The 21926-nt window shown below is 42.5% G+C and overlaps 1 protein-coding gene across 1 annotated transcript in view; it reads right to left on the bottom strand.

Moving 5' to 3' along the window:
• KCNH5 (potassium voltage-gated channel subfamily H member 5) overlaps positions 1-21926 on the bottom strand; it is a 151429-nt gene that overhangs the window by 21951 nt on the left and 107552 nt on the right. The window contains exons 9-10 of the mRNA XM_058807226.1: positions 17715-17967; positions 7009-7205 (exon numbers count right to left, since the gene is read on the bottom strand). Coding sequence (XP_058663209.1) covers positions 7009-7205; positions 17715-17967 — 450 coding nt within the window. The remainder of the gene's footprint in view (positions 1-7008; positions 7206-17714; positions 17968-21926) is intronic.

Below are 21926 nucleotides of genomic sequence, written 5' to 3'. Positions count from 1 at the left end.
GGAAGTTCCACATACAGGAAAATAACAAGTCTACCTCTGTAATGCCAAAGGATTATCAAAATTGGGCTCAGTCCTGCTTTTAACAGAGCTGGTGATTTGTCTCTTGCTCCTACAGCAGCACGACCAAGATGTCTGAGGAAGGTATTTAACTCAGAGATTATATCCAGAATAGAATATTGGCCTGCTGGTACCCTGGGGGATTTATGTGGCTCTGAAACACTACTAGAGATGAGAGTGCACTGGCTGATCTCTGCATCTGCCTGCAGTCAAAATGTGCTAATCCAGACTGTGCTGTGAATCCATAGCACCCCAAACCTCCCAAAGATACCACAGGATATTCAGGGCCCTGGGTTTGAGGTGAGTATGGAGAGGAGAGGAGAGGAGAGGAGAGGAGAGGAGAGGAGAGGAGAGGAGAGGAGAGGAGAGGAGAGGAGAGGAGAGGACAGGACAGGACAGGACAGGACAGGACAGGACAGGACAGGACAGGACAGGACAGGAGAATCTACAACCATCATGTAATTCAATTGCCTGACCATTTCAGGGCTGATCAACGCTTACAGCTTGATCTTAAGGGCAATGTCCAAATGCCTCATAAACACTGATGGGCTGAGGGTATCGACCCTCTCTCTAGGAAGCCCATTGCAGTGTCTGACCATCCTCTCAGTAAATAAATGCTTCCTAATTTCCAGTAAACCTTTCCTGGAGCAGCTCTGAACCATCCCCACACATCCTGCCACTGGACCCCAGGGAGAAGAGATCAGCAGGTCTCTCTCTGCCCTGCCCCTCCTCAAGCAGCTGCAGGGGGAAATGAGGCCACCCTCAGCCTCCTTTTCTCCACACCAGAGAGCCCAAAGTGCTCAGCTGCTCCCCACACTCCTTCCAGGCCTTTCCCCAGCTTTGCTGCCCTGGTTCATTTAAGTTTCAATGAGTGCAGCCACAGCCAAGCAAGAGCAAACCTCTGTGCTCCCTCTGCTCCTCCAGGGAGAGGATTCACTGCACCTCATTTCCCACAGTCAGAATGACCTGAAGAGCACCCAGCAGAGATGACCTGAAGAAGTGATGAGTGTACAGCAGATGAAGCAGTGGCAGAAAGGGAATACAGGGAAAGGAGTGAGGCTCAGGGAAAAGAGTCCAGCTCTGTCACAGCCACAGAAGTGAGACAGCAAACCCACAGCAGCTCCTGCAGCACTCACTCTGCCCCAGCTGTCCCACCCCAGCTGGCAGGGACTGAACTTGAAGCTGCTGCAGTTCTCCCTTTCAATTTTTATGCTGCTCTTCTACCTAGCAAAGTCACACACAGTCCTCCAAGGACTCACTGCCTTGCTTTCAATGCCTTAAATTCAAATCCCCATGTCCCTGAAGAGGGGCAAAGACACAAGGAATTGCTCAGGGGAGCAGGAGATGGGAAGGAAGAGCAGCAGAAAAAACTCTGGCCTCAGATCTGTAATTCTCACTTGGAAGGATCCTTGGGGCTCTCAGTGGCAGGAGGAGGATGGCCTTTGCTGGGCTGTCTGTAACCACACAACTACAAACACACAAGGAATTGCTGCACTACCTGTACTGATAAATTCCTCACATGGACTTGGATTGCTCAGAAATTTCCAGCCCAGGACCACCAATCAACAATTTGGACAAGGTGAGTTTATTTGAAGGCTTGGAGTGGGCTCTTCCCACCCAAGCCCATTTGACATACATCTGTAGACACCATCAGAGGTGGTGTTAGATATAAATCAGTGGAACAGTCCTTTAGAAAATATTGCAATTGAGTATTAACATATCTGGAGAGAGTGGTGAATGAAATAAAGCTAAACAATAAAAATCTTCAGAAATGTTCCAAAGTGAAAGTCTTTCCAAGAACAATGGCAGCTGCAAAGTCACCTAAGATGTGAACAAAACAAAACCAAATTGACTTTTGAGGGTGTAACTTAACTTGCTTGGTAATCACACTAAACAGTGACTAAAGATAAACTATATCAATAGTGACTTAATTTTTTGGGATACCATGTTCATATAAAAGAAAAACAACCCGACTTAAAACCAGAGAGGGAGAGAAAAGGCCTGAGACAAGGACAATGCTGTGACCCCTTTCCAAGTAAGCAAGTCACTCCTCAGGACTGGTGGGGACTGTGTGTGAGCATCAGCTGGTGAAGTGCTAACAGCTCTGAACTCAGCTCCTGCAATTGTGAGCAGCTCAATTCAGAGCTCAAAATGTGTGGAAGTCCTCAGAGTCACCAGAACACAAGTGACCTGCAGGGGCAAGGGCTGATAGCTGAACAATGCTCTCTGCGTCTGCCATTCTGCATCAGGACTGTCACTAATACAGCACACCATTGCACCATTGGGAGGGTGTGGAAAATGAAAATAGGGATGGTGATTGAACCTTGGGACGACCTTCACTTTTAGGACATGTGAATGCAGAATTCAACTTAAAATAAAGCTTTTCTAAAAACCACATGACACAGAACTGATGAGTGATTCAGTCAAGAAACCATATGTGATGCATTAAAACCTCAAGCAAGAAAAGGAAGGCAATTTAGAAAGAAATTATTCTAATCTGAAGGAAAAAAGGAAAATAGGATGTGTGTGTTAACACAGTCTGATGGTCTTGCCTGCTAAAAAGCCCCAGAGATTCCGTGTGCTGGAGGTATTAGATAACATCAGCTCCTCACAGTGTTGTCCCTGGCTTTAAGAGCATCACAGGGAGAAAAAACCTGGGCTCCCCAAATGGGATTTCACTGCCTTAAAGGCACTCATCTCTCCTCATATCTCCTGGCTGGCTCTCAGCACACCTTCCAGGAGCAAACGCACCAGGGGTCAGGAACAATTGTCCTCTTCCCCTGACTCATTCCTTTAACACAGCTCATTCTGCCACAGCAGAAAGCAGCAGGATGTGACTGTGTGCCTTAAAAGCTGAAATCTTTGCTGTATGGAAGCACAGGAGAATTTTAGCAGTGATTTCAGCAGGGACAAGGTTTCATCTGGATTTTCCCCCGCGCTTGCACAGGCTGTGCTGGGCTGGCAGATCAGCAGAGGTGGTACATTAGCAAATGGAAGCAATGACTAGAAAAGGAAAAGAAAAAACCCAGAATGTGGCTGGAGCAGGGGCCATATGGAGGTAGGTAGGGCAGCACTTTTCCAGGACAAACATCCTTGTTCTGGTTCCTGGAAATAGCACAGCACAAGCACAGGAATGAGGTTGAGACGTGGGCATGGACAGCAGCAGGGGATCAAGACCACCCAAGGCCCTCAAAGCTTTCCAAATCCAATGCCAGGAAGCTCTGGAAGAACTGACTGTGCATGATAACTAAGTTGCATAGAAAATGAGAAACTTTTCTCCAGGATGGGAAAACCTATTTACAAACAGGCATCCCCAAAAATCCTGGGCATGTGTGCACCCCACAGCCTAGGCCACCCCAGATGGGACAACTGGAGCCAGGACTGGTGATCCCTCTTCCTCAGCCTTCTTTTGCTTGTTTTCTTGCTTTCATTTATCTCTCTCTTTTTCTGCTCCCTTTCACCCCACTCCTTTATCCAAAACCTGCTGTGTGCTTACACAAGGAGAGCAGGGACTAACTCATAAAAATTCCCATGCCAAGTGTGTAATTTACTAATGAAACTTTGCAAACATTTGCAGACCCCCTGACTTCTGTTGTTCTTTCAACCCAAAATTTCCACCCTGGTTGCTCACTTCCCTGGATGTTTGGATGCCGCAGAGCCTCCTAAAAACCAGTCATGACTCCCCTCCTCAGGCCAAACTGCATGGCTCAAGCTTTCAGAGAGGGCCCCCTCCAGCTGTGTGAAATCTTGAGAGGCACTTAATGAATTAGATATTATTAATATTCTCTTCCAGCATCAGAAGGCAGTAATTAACTCTTTGAAGACTTATCCCAAACCCTGCTTTATTACTCAATCCTCAGAGGCAGCTATGTAATCTCATTGTGATTTTAAAGAATATCTTTTCAGAATAATTATTTTCCTTGATTGAAAACAGGAAAAAAAAAAGGTTCAAAGTGCTGGGACTGCCTTGGAGTGTGCATTAGTGATGTCAGACATGCTGTAAAGATATCAGAGCACTAAACATGATATGCTGCAATACTTTTGCTGAGCAGATGCCTTAAGGAGGTCATTCAACATGCCAGGCTCTAAATGCTATTTGGGAGTGAGAAAACATTATTTTCCCACTTCAACAAGACTTTAGCTTCCCTGTCATGTGGAAATAACCTTTTGTGCTCAGTGCTATTATTAATTTATTAGCCTTTTGAACGTCTAAATGTTTTGCAGTCTGTGGACTGCATCAAAGTGCTGGCTGAGGGACAGGGCAGCACAAACACATGCTGTGTGCACCCAAATCCATGGATATGTGTTTCAAAGAGCAGACCTGGTGCAAGAACACTTCTGCCTATGTATTTTTGACTATGAGAACAGCCATATTCTCAGGCACGAACCCCCAAGGAGTTTATTTAAGTTATAATTAAATGTCAAACCTTATGAGTGATGACTATGTAGAAAAAAGTGCTAAGTATATATTTCTATAGAAATCAATTAAAGGAGACAATGATTTTCTTTCCATTTAGGCTCCATGACTCCAGCACAAGCTGCTGCAGCACAGTGCAGCTGTCAGCCCTGCCTCAGTGCCTGAACAATTGCTTTCTGTTCACCTGATGGACCTGTCCTGGATGGCACCGATTTTTCTCAGGGGTGAACTCACTGCCAAATGCTTCTGTGATTCCCAACAGGGAATCACGTATCCTTCCAGCAGATAGGAGGTTTGAAACAATCCCCTGAATATCTTTATGTAACAGGACTTGGGTGGTGTCCCTGGTGTTGAATGTAGCATAATCTATTTTGTGCCCAGGAACAAAACACAGAGTTTCTGCAAGCAGGCTCTGGCTGGGCACATCTGACTGCAATGCCAGGCTGCTCCCCAAACAGTTATTGACTGCAACTGCAGGAGACATGTGGAGTTCAGCTGATGGACGTGAGGTATTTAAAAGTTACTTAGTTAGACTCTGTGAAATCAAAAGGGAATGGTTTTCCAATCCCAAACTGGGAACCCAAACTGGATCCTCCCAGAAGAACCATCCTTCATGGACTATGGAAGTGATTGGTGACTACCCTTGACATCATCACCCAATTTTTAATGAAATGAACTCAACTCTCCATGTTCCACATTGACAATAACCCTTCTCTGACTCTTCATCCACTCTCACATGCTGCCCACACATTCCCCCAAATAACATTTCCTCTCCTTCTGCAAAATCCAACATTTTTTTAGGAATGCTGTTGCTTACTGGGAGTCCCCATGTCAATGTCCATGTACCTGACACTGAGCTAAACAGCAGCTATACTGGCAACTGGAATTCCATTAGTTTCTCCTGGATGATTCCCCATGCCAGGGCCCTGTAGGAAAACCAATTTTCCTTTAAAAAATGAGGAAGAAATTCTGAGGAGAAAGAGAGAAAATGAAAAGAAATTCTGTTACAACTCAGCCAGGAGGCTACTCCCCATACACAGCCCTGGACTGCAGAGCTGAACTCCAGTACAGTGCCCTGTCAGGAATAGACATGTCCATGTTTTTCTCAGGAAGCCAGCTGGAGTGACAGGTTCACAGTTTTAAGAAGGAAAGAATACATTTTGGTACAATACAGTGGCATTATCTTGTCCCATGAAATCACCATCAGCAGTGCCTGAGCAGAGCTGTCATTGCAGGGCAGTAGCTGGTGAGATGGCAAGAGGGGGGATGCTGAAGTCAAGGCTTGGAGCACTTCTCATCAACAGAGAAGTGATAAGCTAGAAATCATGAACCAGCTTCCAAGCCCCAAAGCCCTCCTGAAGTGGAGCTAACAACCTTGAGTCAGAGGTAAGCTGACAAGCTGGAACCAAACCTGATTATAACTCAGCTCCTTCAGGCTCCAGCACAAACAGAAGGGCACTGTAATCCCATTGCATCTGCTTCTTGCCATGGGTATTTTGTGCCACACTTGGGGTATTAATGAGCACAAGTGATGCACAGAAATTGAAACCTCCTCAGAAAGCAACTCCAGTGGTTAGAGAGAAACTAGACCTAAGAAAGTAAAATTGTAGTTGTGTTGAAGTCCTCTTACTGCCGAGGCTGAAATGGTCATGTGAAATACTGAGGTAGCCTTGGTACATTTTCAGGTGTACCTTTCCTGCCCAAGGTACAGCTGCAGAAAAACGTGTTTCAGCAGCTAGAGGATCACAGCTAATGCTCAGCAATCTATAAATCATTGTTATGAGATTTCTCTATGCAAATGAAATTTATATAACCCTCATCAATCGTAAAAAAAAAATCATAAAGATGAAATTTTGCAGCCGCAATGTGAATTAAAGGATCCCTTAACCTGTTTTCAAGATATGTCTTTATAGCTAATTAATTTTCAGATGGAGTGTTCTTTGAAAAGACTAATGGATAGTGAGCATTGCTGATTGATTATAAAATGAGCAGGAGGGTTTAAGAAGTGAGCTGTGAATGTAAAATCACTACCCAGCTTTATTAACTTTGCCATATTAAAATTCTAGACTATGCAACTGCGAGAAGCAGGTATTAATACAGCACCTTTGATGAGTGTATTTTATTTATTTAACATCAACAGATTTCTCTTAGTTGGTCTATAACATGGAGATCTATCAGATTGTCCTCTGAACTGTATCTTAGAGACTTCAACTTTGAGAAATCCAGAATCTGGATTCTATAAAATATAACTTTATACATTTATGCGATGGGGTGGAAAAAAAGCCAACAAAATGAAAGCCAGCAACTATGAAGAAAAGGAAAAGAAATGCAATCCATATGTCATCCTGCTAGGACTGCTCTCCAGAGCTGCAAATCTACAGGTAACTTTTATTGAGCCATCATTAACAACAGTGACAAGAGCATTTATCGAAAGGCCACTCAATCTGCCATGACCTGAAAACAACAGGAGGAAATGGGGGGCTGTTAAACACTGCAAGCACCTGGTGAGAGGAAGGGGAAAATAAGGAGCTTACCCTCTTCCTCAGATTGCAGGTGAGAGTGAGGTTCCTGGAGAAGGAATTGGCAAAAGCAGTGTAAAAGTCCAGCACTTTCAGCAAGGCTTCTCGCTTGATTATATGCAAATCGCAGTAGGTCAGAGCCCGAACGTTGGCACAGGCATGGGCCAGGCTGGTTTCCTTCCAGAAGATATCACCAAAAACATCACCTTTACCTGAAAAACAGCAGGGCAGATTTGTTAAAAGGCAATGCTTAGGCAGAGTTTCTCAGCACACAGATGATTTTTTCACAATCTGTCTTATGCTCCCAATTATCCCAACGCAAGCTCCCAGCCATGAAAACTAACAAGGGTAAAAGTTTTAAAATTAGCTGAGGTACTTGAGCATCCTTAGCAGGAGCCCCAGGTTTTTAAGGTATTAATAGATTGCTCTGTGAAGTGTCACAAAGCATAAGAGCCAGATTGTAAAGGTCTCCTTGTAACTGAGGATTCAAGTAATGGATTTTTCAAAGGCTACCAAATATAATGAGCACTTAACTAATGTTCAGGTGATTGAATACTTCAGATGTCTGTTCCCAAGTGATTTAGGAGTCCTGATCTTACAAAAACCTTCTGACATCTAGGTTCTTTCATCCTCATGGCTCTACAGTGAGGGGCAGAAGCCAGCTTCCAGGGCCCACGGACCACATTTTAAAGGACATTTTAACATTTTTAATTCAGTGTCATTGGTAACACTCCTTCTGGAAAACCAACCAAAAGTCTCACTGAGACTTTTAACTTTAAAATAATCACCTCTAAATCTTAAACACATCCAAAAGTATAGTTCTAAACCCAAATTCATCCATTTAAGTAGAGGCTTAGGCTTAAGTCTCTTATTTCAGTGTTTGCTGAGTAAGAGAGGGTTTGACACCTGAGACACTTACATGTATATTCCCCCTTAACCAAAGGGGAAAATTACACCTAAGGCCACCTCTGCAGTGTAGCAGGACAGCTGATTGAGGACTTGTGACTAGCTGTAGTCCAGTGCTATGGACAGAAGAGCTTCAGGGACTGGGAATTCTCTGACTTAGCCCAGTTTTCTTTCCTCTACAAGAATTCACATCCCTCAAACCTGTGCCAGACACCCAAGCAGGAGAAGAGTATGAGGACACCAGCTTCAAAATCACACTTCTGACCCAAGCAGAAGCCCAGCATGGGTGCAGGTTGGAGATATGCTTTCAGGTTTGGACCTTCTGGTTGTTCTGAGAAGAGGCAACAGAAAACACACTGAAGGATTCCAAAGCTGGCTCTTGCTGCCTGGGCTTGGCCAGGACCCTGGTGTGTGGTTTGTGGCTGACACCTCAAATCCTGAAGCAGAAACCATGGTACAAAGGGTATTTTTTTGTTTCAGACCCCCAGAGATACCCCAGCTCTGTATTTCAGCAGTTATTTAAAGGGAACTCAGATCAGTCAGCCAGTGGCTATTGATTTCAGGCACCTTGAGCAGCCCCTTGGTGAAGGTTAGAGATGTTACAGTTTTGGCATAAAAAAGGTAATGGATTTTAGTATTTCCTCTTTTAAGAACTTTTAACATTTTGTTCCACTCTGTTGTGGAAACACAGACCAGAGGGATAATCTATCCAACCTTATTACTTTTCGGGCTCAGAGGTTCTATTTCTCTATTTCCATTTCTGGTTTTGGTATTGTATCCAGTAAAACATATCTAACATTTCTCAGGCAGAGTGAAATAACATGTGCAAGTCTTTATCTTCCCTTCTCTGTTTTTATTTTCCAAAAAATGTCTCTATAACAGAATCATCCCTTAGAAAGGTTATAACTGCTTCTCATTGAGCTGCTTTTGATTCTACATATTTTTATGTAATTAAATTTAACTACAATATATAACACAGCTGGTATAATTTATAAAACAAGGTGCTTTAAAATGTTTTCCTTAATACAGAGCATTTTATAGTAACATTATAATTTATCCAATGTACTGCTTTGAAATTACCTTTTGCAGTTAATTGTCCTTGTCTCTACTTAGAGTTCAAAACCCAGTTTACAGACATGCTCAGCAGAGTTACATAATTTATAGAAAACAGCCATCTCTGAAATGCAGAAAATTGCTTAATGGATTTGCTCTCTGAGGTGGACACAGGACAGAGCTGAGTCCTACTTTCAGTGCAGAGTGCAGTTAAAAGACAGTGGTTTTACCACTGAAATGTGAGCAAACCACTTGTTCTCTTTTCAAATTTAGGATAATATGTAGTTAATTTAACCAAGAGGTTGAAAGAAGTGGATGCTCACCCCAAAACTCAGGACAACAGTGTTGTTACAGAATCTGTATATAGACCATGGATAAATGAAATAATATTCATAATCTTGAGAAGATCTTGGTGTCCTTCAGTGTGGCAGGGATGTAGGACTGCACTGGTTGGGACTGAAAGGTTGGGACACAATGAACTGAATTTATTCACTCTTCCATGAGCCATCACTCACTGGATTTGAAGGGTGAAACTCTAAACTCCTCTTACATCGTGGTTAATACTACTCAGATAGTACTAAATCTTGGAAACCTTTAAGGAATCTTGAATTTGACATTTCCCACAAACAGTTCTGAGTTTGTCTGCTGGTTATAAATGTGCTAAGGAATGTCCAGAATGAAAACAAAACCGCCCAGATTCTCCAAAACAACGCCTCTTCTTTCATAAATACAGAGATTAATGCACTATACTTTATCCCTATTGACTGGAGTTCAATGTGCAGAGAGGTAATTTCTCACTCAGGACAAGATCAGAAGTTAGGAAAGGATTCTTTACTCAGTGTGTGGTGAGGCATTGAACAGGACGCTCAGAGAAGCTCTGGGTGCCCCATCCCTGAAATGCTCAGGGCCAGGCTGGAAGGGGCTTTGAGCAACTTGGTCTAGTGGAAGGTGTCTCAACCCATTCCACGATTCTGAGGGTAATTTTACACATTGCAACTAAATAAAAACAAAAATTTTATGGTTGCAAAACAGCAAACTTAACTGGTTAGGTCTGACACAGCCACCCAGAGACACAGACAAGAATTTTTCACTTGCAGGGCCTGTTCAGAGCTCCAGGGGAAGTGCTGCTGGGGCTGAGCTGGGAATGCAGAGGTGGATATTTATGCAGCCTGCAGAATTTCCAAAGATTCTCTAGAGATTTATTGAGGCCTTAGTACATTCCCTCCCGAATCTGACCTGTCCTGAGTCGTGAGCACCTCCTGAATGGAGGCAAACCCCTCCCAAACCCCCTTCCCTCTGGGAAACCCTCCTGCTCCTTCTCACAGTGCCCAAAGCATCACTGGAAGAAGGAATGCTCTAAATTAGAGTGCAAGGGAAATACTTGCATACATTTTACACATCATAGAATCATAAAATCCTTTGGGTTGGAAAAGACCTCCAAGATATCAAGTCCAACCCTTAGCCCAGCAATGCCAAATCCACACTAAAACATGCCCCTAAATGCCACATCTACAGAATCATGGAATCATTGGGCTGGAAAAGACCACTAAAATCATAAAAATTCAGATTTTTGCAACAAGAGGACATGTGAAGGGTGTTGGTGGCAGGCATAATTTTTGCTGAAATACCAACATTGTTATCATTCTAAATACTATGTATGTGTGTCTGTACATAAAATATACATATATATTCATGCATATTCACATAAATATATTCAGGGACAATCAGATGGTATGCAGCTGTCAAGATATTTCTATGCACTGTTCTATCTTCTATATTTGGATGACCTTGCCAAATAGATTTGGGGGGGACAGATGTTCTCTGCAGCCTTACACCATGGACTGACCTGCCAATTTGCCAGACAGGAATTCATGCCTGGACCTTTCAGGTAGAAAAAATTTTAAAGGCTTTATGGAACCCTCCAGAGCTTGCAGATGGAATGAAACACTCAGAAACACTCTGTTTAAACAACATCTCAGAATCCACATGTGTATTTATGCAGAGACAAAATTTATCCTCTTTCAGATGGGGACAGAAACTGAGCTAATAAATATCCTAGCAGAAATAAGAGCTTGATGGATCCTTTGGAAGAAAGTTTAGGCAGGCAGTTAAAGAATAAATCCTTGGTGGGAAATAGCACTGGGTAAAAACACATAAAGGAGACCAAGTCTTCTTAAGGAGGCAGTTTTTTGTGCAGTCTTAGCTAATAAACCAGCTACCCTTTAACCATTTGAAAATATCTCCAAAGCCTCATCAGTCACGCTAGCACGAGCCAGACATGATGAATGATGTTGGCTCTCCATCAAGATGCACTCAAATCTTACACTGCTTATGAAAAGCAAAGGCTGATGTTGCTTGAAGATCAGTAAAACTGTACCACAGAGAGAAAATGCTCATCCAATCAACTCAAGGGCCAAATACCATGAAGTGATGGCAGCATGCACACAAGTGGAGGTCATAATTACATCTATTGGTGTCTGTATTCATAAAAATTCATATTTCTGTGTATCTGCAGTGAAACTTCCTGCTGCAGGACCAAACTGATGTAGAAACCAAATGAGCAGGGAGTGAATCAGCTCCTGTCACCCACAGCAGCTCTGAAATGGGTCAGTGAGCAGTTCTGCATCTCCTCACCATGGCACACTGAGACTGGTAGCACAGGTTTACAAAATGATGCAGTATATTCATGGGATAAAATCCATCTGTGGCTACTAAACACAAAAGATCTCCCTCTGGGTGAAATACAATCCAGTGGAGGGTTGGAAACATTCTGGGGAAGCATCACAGTTTCCTTACTTCACCTTCCTACTTTCTCCTGCACTTCTGCTATTGAACACTTTTGGAGACAGGCTGCTGGGCTGGCTGGATTTTTGGGTGTCCTGGTTGGAGACAAATTTGGGAGGAAACAAATCTGGGAAAAATAGGGGATACCAGACCGTAAAGTCACTCCAAGACATTTGGCTTAGCTGAAATGATGGTTTCTGCCTAAAGAGGGTGTCTGGAGAAGGTGATGCAGTGGTGCAAATCCATCAGGTGCACTTCCCATCTGAGACATCACAGCCAGCACAGCCCAAGATGTGCAGAGGTGATACCAAACTGTGAGAGAGGTCTTCTTGCCCCTGGGAATGTTCTAGCCTCAACTTCTTCTGGGGCATCCAGAAGGGCCAGAACTTCCTTGAAAATCAGACCAGAGCTGATCACTGAGCTGCACATAAACCCACCTCTATGACACTGCACATGAGAGGGCAGAATGACAGAAGAAAACAGCATTTCCAGCCTCTGAGGCATTGTCAAACAGCCACTAAAGCAGCAATGACTGTGCCAAAACCCTGCTCCGTGCTGGCAAAGGTACTTTGCATTATTTAACGCAGTGCAACCTTCCCCATCTGCACCTGGAAACACAAAGGAATTACCTTTCTTCCAGCATTCAGAACAGCTGCAAGCAGGGCCCAAAGTCCAGAAAGATTTTGTGCAAGTATCATCACTGCCTCACATCCTTCTAGAAGCCCCAGCTCCTGGAGACAGGTTATTTCCATTTTGATTTTATACAGAAATAAGTTTCTATCTTTCCTGACTGAGGAAATAAACCTGAAAGCATGACCATTTCTACCACCTTGAAAACTCGTAGGGCAAATCAGATTGCCTCAAACTGTTAGTCTGATTTAAAAGAATTGTACCACACGATTTTTAAATAGTTTTCCTATTCTTGTGCTGGCAAGACTTTCAAGTTTTGGCAGTGAAGCATGCAGGTCTAATTCAAAAACATATCAATTCAGAGAAAGGAATCTTTCAGACTCTGGAGGCTGTGGATCAAATCTGTATCACACTAGCTGGCACTAAATTAAGACTGATGTTTCTTATCATAATTAACCATCATGCAGAGACACAAAAATATATTAAATTTACAAAACAATGTGAAAAATTCAGGTTTGTCAGCAAGAACTAATGACACTTTTGAACAAGCATCAGTAGGACTAAATCTTACAACAGTAATGCAGATGTCAACCCAGACCTGGAAGATCTGACTGCTTCCAAGGCACTTAAGGAGAACTGCACAGCGCAAACCAGCAAATCACACTTGTTTTCAGACCAGTAACCCTTCATATTTTGCAAAATACTTTCAGATTCAGCACTTAAAACCCAGCCTAAATCACATTAATTATTTCAGTTCTGCTAGCTGAAAAAACCCCAACCCTTTTCTTTATGATTCATTTTCCTCTTAGTTAATTTAGAGCTTTAACTCATTGGAACACAGGGGATTTTCCTATAGATGAAATAGGACACAGCCTGTTCTGTAAATTGCTACCAGGTGCATGCTACTAACCTGGGGACATGTTCACAATTAGTCTGCCTTGGTCGACTTCACATGGAAAACCACACAAAAGTTCTGTATAAATTAACAAGAGCTGATTTGACACAGGGGCCAATTCTGCCACCCTCATTCCACTTGAGAAGAAACCCAAGCTGCAACTAAACAAATTAAAATCAGGCAATTAGCCACTAATACTGTGAGATGGAACTGGACTAGCAGGTTTTCATGTCACAAAGTGCACCACATGCACACTCGTTCCTGTCCTGCACAAAGTACATGCCCAGCTGCTCTGGCATGGAAATTCAAAGTGCTGCTGCATGGATACCAAATATCATCTTGCTAATGCCATGGATAAGAGCTATGGAGCTCCTGGGACTCCTTCTCACCCAAATGGGAGCTTCTACTTGCTCTTCCTCTAAAGAACTTTTCTCTGTGTGATTTGGTGGGAGATCTTTTATCAATCTTTTGATCTCCAAACACAAGTTGCATTAAGAGCAGAAAAAGACTCATCCTGATTTTCACCTGCCATACCAAACTCAAGAAACTTGCTTTACTCCTCTCATACTGCATCATATCCCCTTCCCAGATTAAAAAAAAAAAAATGGAAATAATTAATGAAGCAGACCTTTAATAAGGTCTGTTTTTTCTAGCAGCAATTAACAATGGGTTACTCTGGAATTATATGCAGAACATGCTGCGAATTAACATAAAGGCAAATAACTGAATACTATGGGATCAGGACCCTAAGTTGTGGCTGAAACGTGAACTATTACATTTATATTCATTTTGATTTGACTATCATACTGAGTTCACTCAGCAGCAACCCCCACCAGGATTTCACTGCTCAATATATTTTTATCGCTATGCAGCTTGAGCAATATTTTTGATCAATTCCTACAATCAACATCTGAACGCAGCAGACCATTATTTTTCTGCTGAAAAAACAACTTCTTTAAACCTTGTTAATCAATATGCCCAGTTTAAGTTACTGCACAACTTAACCAGCCATCTGTGCAAATAGCAGGAGCTGGGAAGCAACTTTCAGAGCCACTTGGACGGCACTGCCACCGATGTGTAACTCCTCATCAGGAGCAAATTCAGGTTAATGGCAGCAGGGTGAATGATGAGGTGCCCTCTGGTAGCTGATGCCTCTTCTCATTAGCCTGGGGACTCCAAACCCCTGGTCCTCCCTGAGATGCTTTGCTGGTAACACCTCCCTGTGCAGAGCAGTGCCAGTTAAATTGTTTACTCCTGCTTGAGACGGTGGAAAATTACTGACGTGCCTTCTCAGGGTCACCTCGCTTGCTGGGAAAGTTTGGATAATTAGAGACAAGACTGTTTGCCCTTCTCCACTCTGCTGGCAGCTGCAGATGAGTTATGTTAAAATGTCTGTGTCTCCTTTTCCCCAGTGTAGCAGCACCCCAGCTCTGCACATGGAGAGCTCCCTGCTCCAGCCAGGACCTGCAAAAGGTGGGACACTGCCCTCAGAAAGGAGAAGTAACTAATGAGGAGAACATAATGGGGCATCTGGATAGCTCCTTTAATGAGTCCTAAAAACCGCAGGTCTGCAATTGGAGTCATTCTCCCACTGTTAGCGTTTCTATAATGCTGATTACTGCAGTGGCTGTGCCTTTAATTATCCACAAATGAGAACAAAACCAAAACTGGGGGGGGAACCAAATATCACAGTGCTGCAAGTTGTCCTGTTAATCACCAGGCTCCACCTGATTTCAAGCACCGGGAACACCAAAGCTGGCACTGCTGAGGCAGGAAGAAAGCTGCTGAAAGGAAGGATGGTTGTTCCATGAAGGTGGAAAAAAAGGAAAGCACCTGGAGAGGATGCCAAGTCTCCTGAGGACACTGTTTCTGCAGGCAGGGAGGCTGGATGTGACAACTCACCCTGGCTGGAGGCAAGGGAACACGATAAGGGAAGATGGACAAAAGGAAAAAGCAGCAAAACCCATGGAGTGATTCATGCCAGCACCTGAGGGAGGATGAAGCCCTGCACTTTGAACGGAAGCACGAATGTCAGAGATGGGATATGATGGTTCTTAACCTGTTATAATGTCCCTACCTGACTCACTTCTCTTAGATATTCCACATTTAAAAATACTTCAGCCCATCCATCTGTGGGTAAGCATGGTTGAAAAATAAACAAAACACCCCTTCTCCCTCTCCTTAAGTAAGGCAAATCACACACTACTGTATTAAACCACATTGCACTATTATATCATCTGTGAGGAGCAGAGGCTGCAGACAGAATGTCCTGTTCATTCCTGCTCTCATAGAGGAAATTAGTAAGGACAAGTTTCCAAAGGATACTTATTGCATTTCCTCTACTCTAGGTCACTGTTGTGAGGTGGAGAAGATGGACAGACTGGCAGCACAATCCTGCAAGTTGACTTTCCCTGGGAAAACCAGAGTGGCAGCAGATGCTTGGAGCATTCAAAGCAGGTACTGAGGTTTTCCCATTAGTCAGTTTTTTTAAACCTGGTCTCCCCCTTAGGCAAATTCATGTTCCTTGTGCTTGAACTTCTCAAGGCAGAAAAGATCAATAAAAATTATGTTTTTCATTGTCTGATCTCAGTTGCTGTTTCAGGTGCCACAGCTGCCACTAGAAATGCCTTTGCAGCTACATCTGGGAGAGATTTTCTTCCACAAGTGAATTTTTAGGACAAAATATCCCATAATTATTCAGTTCACTATTCTGCTAAATAATCTGTCAGAGCATGAAAAAACTCTTCAGTGTGTTCTAAGACTAGAGGAAGCAGTTTATCTTGCTTTAAGTTACATTTACACGTTCTGCCAATCCCTGTAGTACATGATGAACACAGCTCTGAGTCATGGAAGAATTGAAAGCGCTTTTGGTAATTAATGGTAATTAATTTAACCAGATATGGTTAAAATTCTCTCTGGTCAAATGGGAATTAACATAGGTACTAGACTTAATACATCTAAAATGTAGAAACAAAAATTCTTACTGTCTTGTCATTCCAAACACACAGTATTCATTAATAACTGCAATCAAGTTTTGCATGTAATCCAAGAGTGATAGCTCTTGGTTCAGTAAATTACATACTTATTGTTTTCATTGTAAAAACCATTTATTTGTTTAAATACTGCTACTTCTTCTTAAGCCTTTTGTTTTTTAAATAACTGTAAGCAAATATAAGATATCATCACTGAGATTAATTATAAAAATGAAATGGTCCAGTGAGCTGGAATACAAGGAATAATTTCCTATGGAAATTGTTGATTTAGGAGCTTTTATCATAATGACTTCATGTCAGAATATGGAAACAGATTCATTCTTACACTAAATCTCTCTTTTTTAAAAACTTAGTGTACAGTAGAGTACAGAAAGGTGCAGCAGGATTTCCATAGAGCATGGATGTGAGTTTTCCTGAGCTCCTACTCCCGCTGGGAGAATCCAAGTGATGCCCTGGGGGAGCTGTTCCCATTCAGCCCCATCCACACTCTGCCCAGTCCCACCCCATCCCAGGCACACACACATTTTTAGGGAAATTCAGGAGCCCACTGGAGCTACCCTTAGAGGGAAGAAGCAGCACAGAGCTTCAGTGGGGTCTGACAGCTGCCCTAGGACCAGGAACCTGCTGGATTTGCCCTCAGGGAGTGACAGCTCCACCTTAAGAGAAGGCAAATATTCAACAGGATATGAGTTCTACAATAAATGGGCCTATTTGAAACAGGCAAGACAGGCTCTGGGTAGTTTTTTCTGCAGATGCAGAGCCACCAGTTTTCCTCCACATAGTTCTGCCTCTGAGGAGGATTGCTGCCTCCACAATGGCACTGACCACTCAGTCCCACCAGGTGGGAAACCTTTCCCAGTCCCATACAAGCTAATGAGGGTCTGCACTGGGCTATTTTCCAAAACCAGACAGCACAGTGGAGTGACAGGCTGATTTATCTAAATTCCCCCATTACTCAGAGTTCTCATGACTGTGGTTTGATACACAGTGTAACCCCATCCCTTTGCAAAGTCAGATCAGACTTATTTTCTGTAAAGCCAGCTCACTACAAGCAAAAATTATGCCTCTTTGCAGAGACTGTTTGCAGGTGTTATTCTGGGCTAGAACACAAAAAATGAAAATCCCAGTGTGAAGGTTAATGTGGAAATACTCCTGAGGAAGTAAGATAAAACAATGAGCATTTCCTCAGTGTCAAACATGTCAAGCACACAGATGCCATTCTCCTCTGCTCAGAGACACTGTAGCTGTGCCCAGTGAGCCATCCTGGGCAGAAAGAGCACTCCCAATGGCATAAAACATGAAGGATTTGCTTCTAGAGAAGGATCTCTGGAGGCACAGCATCTCCATCTTATGACAACTGCTACCTTCCTGTAGTCCCAGCTGATTTTAGGCAAGACTCGTTAATATTCAAACCTCAGCAGAAGGAAAACACGCACAGACCACAGCAGAGATCACAGTACCTAAAATAGCCACCACCTCGTCGTCCTGGATGACTTCCAAGGACCCTGAGACCACAAAGCAGAGGGCATCAACGCTTTCCCCAGCGTGGTAGATGAGGTCCCCCGGGGCACAATGGATGGTCTGGAACTCCACGGCCAGGGCTCGCAGGCAGCCGTCGCTGGCCAGCCGGAAGGCAGGGTGCTCGTTGAAAACCTTCCTGTTGAGGTGCACGCAGATGTCTGCTCTCATGTCCTTGGGGCAGATCGACAGGACCTGGGCGAAAGAAAAGATGGAAAAATAATCAGCAGGACATGCGACATCAAGACCACTGCTGTTTGATATAAACCGGGTGGGTGGGTGTGAAGATGTGCCTGGGGGGATCTTGAAATCCATCCATGCATCCATGCATCCATCCATGCATCCATGCATCCATCCACCCATCCATCCACCCATCCATCCACCCATGCATCCATCCATCCACCCATCCACCCATCCACCCATCCATCCATCCATCCATCCATCCATCCATCAATGCATCCATCAATGCATCCATCAATGTATCCATTCATCCATCCATCCATCCATCCCTCCATCCCTCCATGAATCTATCCGTCCATCCATCCATCCATCCATCCCTCCATGGATCCATCCATGGATCCATCCATGGATCCATTCATCCGTCCATCCAATCATTTCATACAGCTTGGGTGGGAGTTTTATCCTGATTTGGGATAGTCTTTTCCCACCCATCTACTTTTTTCACTTTATCTAAAAGGGTGATGTGGAAGACAGGACTGTTCTGTTATACTCTCACACTCATTTCCAGAATCTCACACTCATTTCCAGAGGTGGAAATGCTCTGTCCTGTCTGTGGGTGTCCCTCCACACCTGATGCCCAGAGCACCTGCCAGCTGCTATGTTCAATGCCTGCAGGAGCACAGAACACAGGACTCACAGAGCTGAAGGAGCTCAAGGACATGCAAAGACCGACCATCTACAAAGAAAACCACCACATTTTGTTTACACTCAGAAAAACCAACTTCCGGTACTCTTGATGTAGTGACCACTTACCAACACATGTCCAAACACACCCAGGGCTCAGCTCAGTGATATATACAAGGAATTACCTGCTCAGGAGGGCCTACTAGACTACAAAATCCAAAAAGATTGGAGGAAAAAGGAAGTATATTGAAACCTCATGAAATGTAAAGTAAAGGTGAGTGAAGAACTGTCCAATATGAAGACATCTTCATTGTAGATCAATTAAGACCTTCAACTAGTTTCTTCCCTTAAATACCTTTCCCTATTGAAACAGTAACACAAATACACCTGAAGAAAGAAAGTGAAAACCTGTGGGTTTTGTTGGGTTTGTAAACTGTGTGTTTAATATCTGCACAGCCTCCTAAACACACTAACATTCTCATAGCCCCAATATGCACAGTAGCTAATTGCACTAAGAAACATATAAAGCCTCTTAATGTTTTTCTAGAATAAATGATAGAAAAGAGCATGACACTAAGTGCACCCTGGAAGTCCCATATCAAGAAGACTGCAGATCAATAGTACTGATTAATTTCCCATCATATGGAATTAATCTGGCAGCTTGCTCTGCAGACAATGCAGGAGACAGGGACATTGGGTTAATGAGTTGACTATCATGTAATAATAGCAGAGGGACACTCTGGTAACCTTGACTAAGCTTTGAGGTAAATGGTCATGTTAATGAACTCAAGCCACGATTTTAATTTCTGTTTAATGCAGGAGAGGTATAAAACAAATTACTGCAAAGCATTACTAAAGCTCTTAGAGCACAGAATGTGAAAAGAATAAATAAATTCTATTTTAATAATAATAATTAGTCCTTTTCTTATTCAGACAGATCAAAGTGCCTTTGGGATCAAAGACATAATGAATGCAGAAAGGTGAAACAGAAGTTATTCTCCCATTCTCTGTACTATGCCATTGTGTGGTGAGAAGGGGCTACTGTAATCATCTCCACTAACCTCTTCCACTCCAAATATTCCCATCAATCCCAGAATATCTGGTAAAATTATAGCCTGGAAGTTTGCAAATGATACAGGTTATTTGTTCCAATGGACAGCTACTCTCTCTTTCAAAACATGTGTTGTTTCTGAACTATTTTCTTTTTTTCATTTTCAGCCAACAGTCAGAGAATCCATGATCTTGTTGAGATAAAAGACCTGCAATACTCAGAAATCTCTTCCACATGCAGGTGTTCATAGAATACGACCAGGTCACCTCTCAATTTTGAAAAAACATGAGAGATGGAAGATGCTTTTCTGTCTAACACTATGAAGCACTGACTCTCTTTGGGAACTTCCCCCTGCATGAGGTTTTCTCACTTACAACCAACTTTCCAGAGCTACCAGATCATTAGTTTTTATTTTAGTTAACACAGAGTAAGTCAATTTGAGTTAATAGTATTTTTCTGTAACAGAATGCTGTACAGAACACATTAAAATCCCCTGCATAAGTATGTTTTATCACAAAAAATAGTAATAAACACATTTGACAAGGCATATTCTCTATAAGCCATCATTTGCATTAGTAATAGTATCTTGTCTGAGTCACTGTAGACCATGTTCTGTATCACATTTCCATAATTTAGCAGGGGCAAATGTCAATTTTACAAAAGTCTATTTACCTGAGTCATTCCATTTACCAGTAGAAATATGGGCACACCTTAGTTTCTCAGTAAAAAAAAAAAAAAATTACTTTTGAGAGTGATTGTTTCACCTCAGCCTTACTTGAGGATCAAACAGAAAGTTTGTCTTTATTACAATAAAACAGAAACATGTCATATTTCTTCATCTCAATAGTAACTTAATAAAAAAATCTGCTTTCTTTTCTACCATGATTGATGATTTTGAACATTTTTATCTACTCTTGGGCCTGAATCATGGTTATAAGTTTTTAGGTCCCTTTAATACTATCAGAAATTTAAGTGCTTTTGACTTAACAAGGCCACCAGCTAGGAATTCTCAAACACTGCTCTTAAGAAAAATGTCTGTGTTCATACATGACTGATTACCAAACTTTAGCTTTTGAGCTTCCAAACTGCAGAAAAAATTGGTTAAGCTGATGCAGAGGTTGTTCCTGTAATATTCTGAGATATTCCAAGACCCTTTGCTTGTTTGGACTGTAAAATAATTGTGTCCCTCAAGAATAAAAAACACTTGGGTACAAAGCAGCATATCATTTCCTCACAAATACAGACTTAAATACAGAGTATTAAAAGTGAACACTCAAAGAAATATTCTTTTTATAGACACAAGCAGCATATCTATCATTACACACTGTAATATGAAGAGAGAGAGAAAAAAATCCATTGCACAGAGAAAAGCCAGTCTTAGAAAGCATAATTCAGGAATTTTCTGATGTCATGATAAAGTGATTCTCCTAATGACAAATCACTGTACAGAGATATATGAAGATACCACTTATCAACACCAGCAGTGAATGAGTAATGATCTAAGAGTTAGCCAGGAACAAATATGCTTAATTTGATTTTTCCTGCCTGCTACATAGGCATTGAGAGCAGAGAATGAAACAGATGACAAGAAAAACAAATATTTAATACTAGAAGATTTGGCAAGGCATTTTTGACTGCCATAGATAAATGTAGATACATGTAGGGGGAAAAAGAGAGCAAAGATAGACAATTGCAACACTCAGCTATGTGTTTAATGCATGCTCTTCAAATGAGCACTTGAAATTCAGATGAATATTCATGAAAATGACCCCTCACTGATAATACAAGACTTTGGACATTCTTGTAGGGAATTGCTGTCACTGAGATCTCAGCATTTTTAAGGCAGCATGCAGCCAAAGAAATACAAACGAGTAGCACCATGGCTGTCCCTGAGTACATATTGGATATAAATGCACACATGTGGGTGCAAATAAAAAAAAATAGGTTAAGGGAGGGGATATTCTGCAATGCTTAGTCAGTCTTTTCACTGTGAGGGAAATACCTCCAACACATCCTGGCAACAGAACCAAAGCTCAGCTGGGACATTGGTTCTGCCCTGTGTGTTCTTCCAACAGCGCAGCAAAAACCATCAGGACAGATTTCTTAAGAGGAGATTTTCTTGCAGATTCTGCGGCCTTTGGCAGTGAAACATGCAGTTTGTAAGGCAGGCAGGGGATTCAGGTGCTAACTGAGGGTTTTGGAGCACTTGGAGGGGACATGTGCTTGTGCTCCTACAGAA

Source organism: Ammospiza caudacuta, chromosome 6 (assembly GCF_027887145.1).
Source record: "Ammospiza caudacuta isolate bAmmCau1 chromosome 6, bAmmCau1.pri, whole genome shotgun sequence".
Classification (NCBI taxonomy): Eukaryota; Metazoa; Chordata; class Aves; order Passeriformes; family Passerellidae; genus Ammospiza; species Ammospiza caudacuta.
This window is presented reverse-complemented; position numbering and strand designations above follow the sequence as displayed.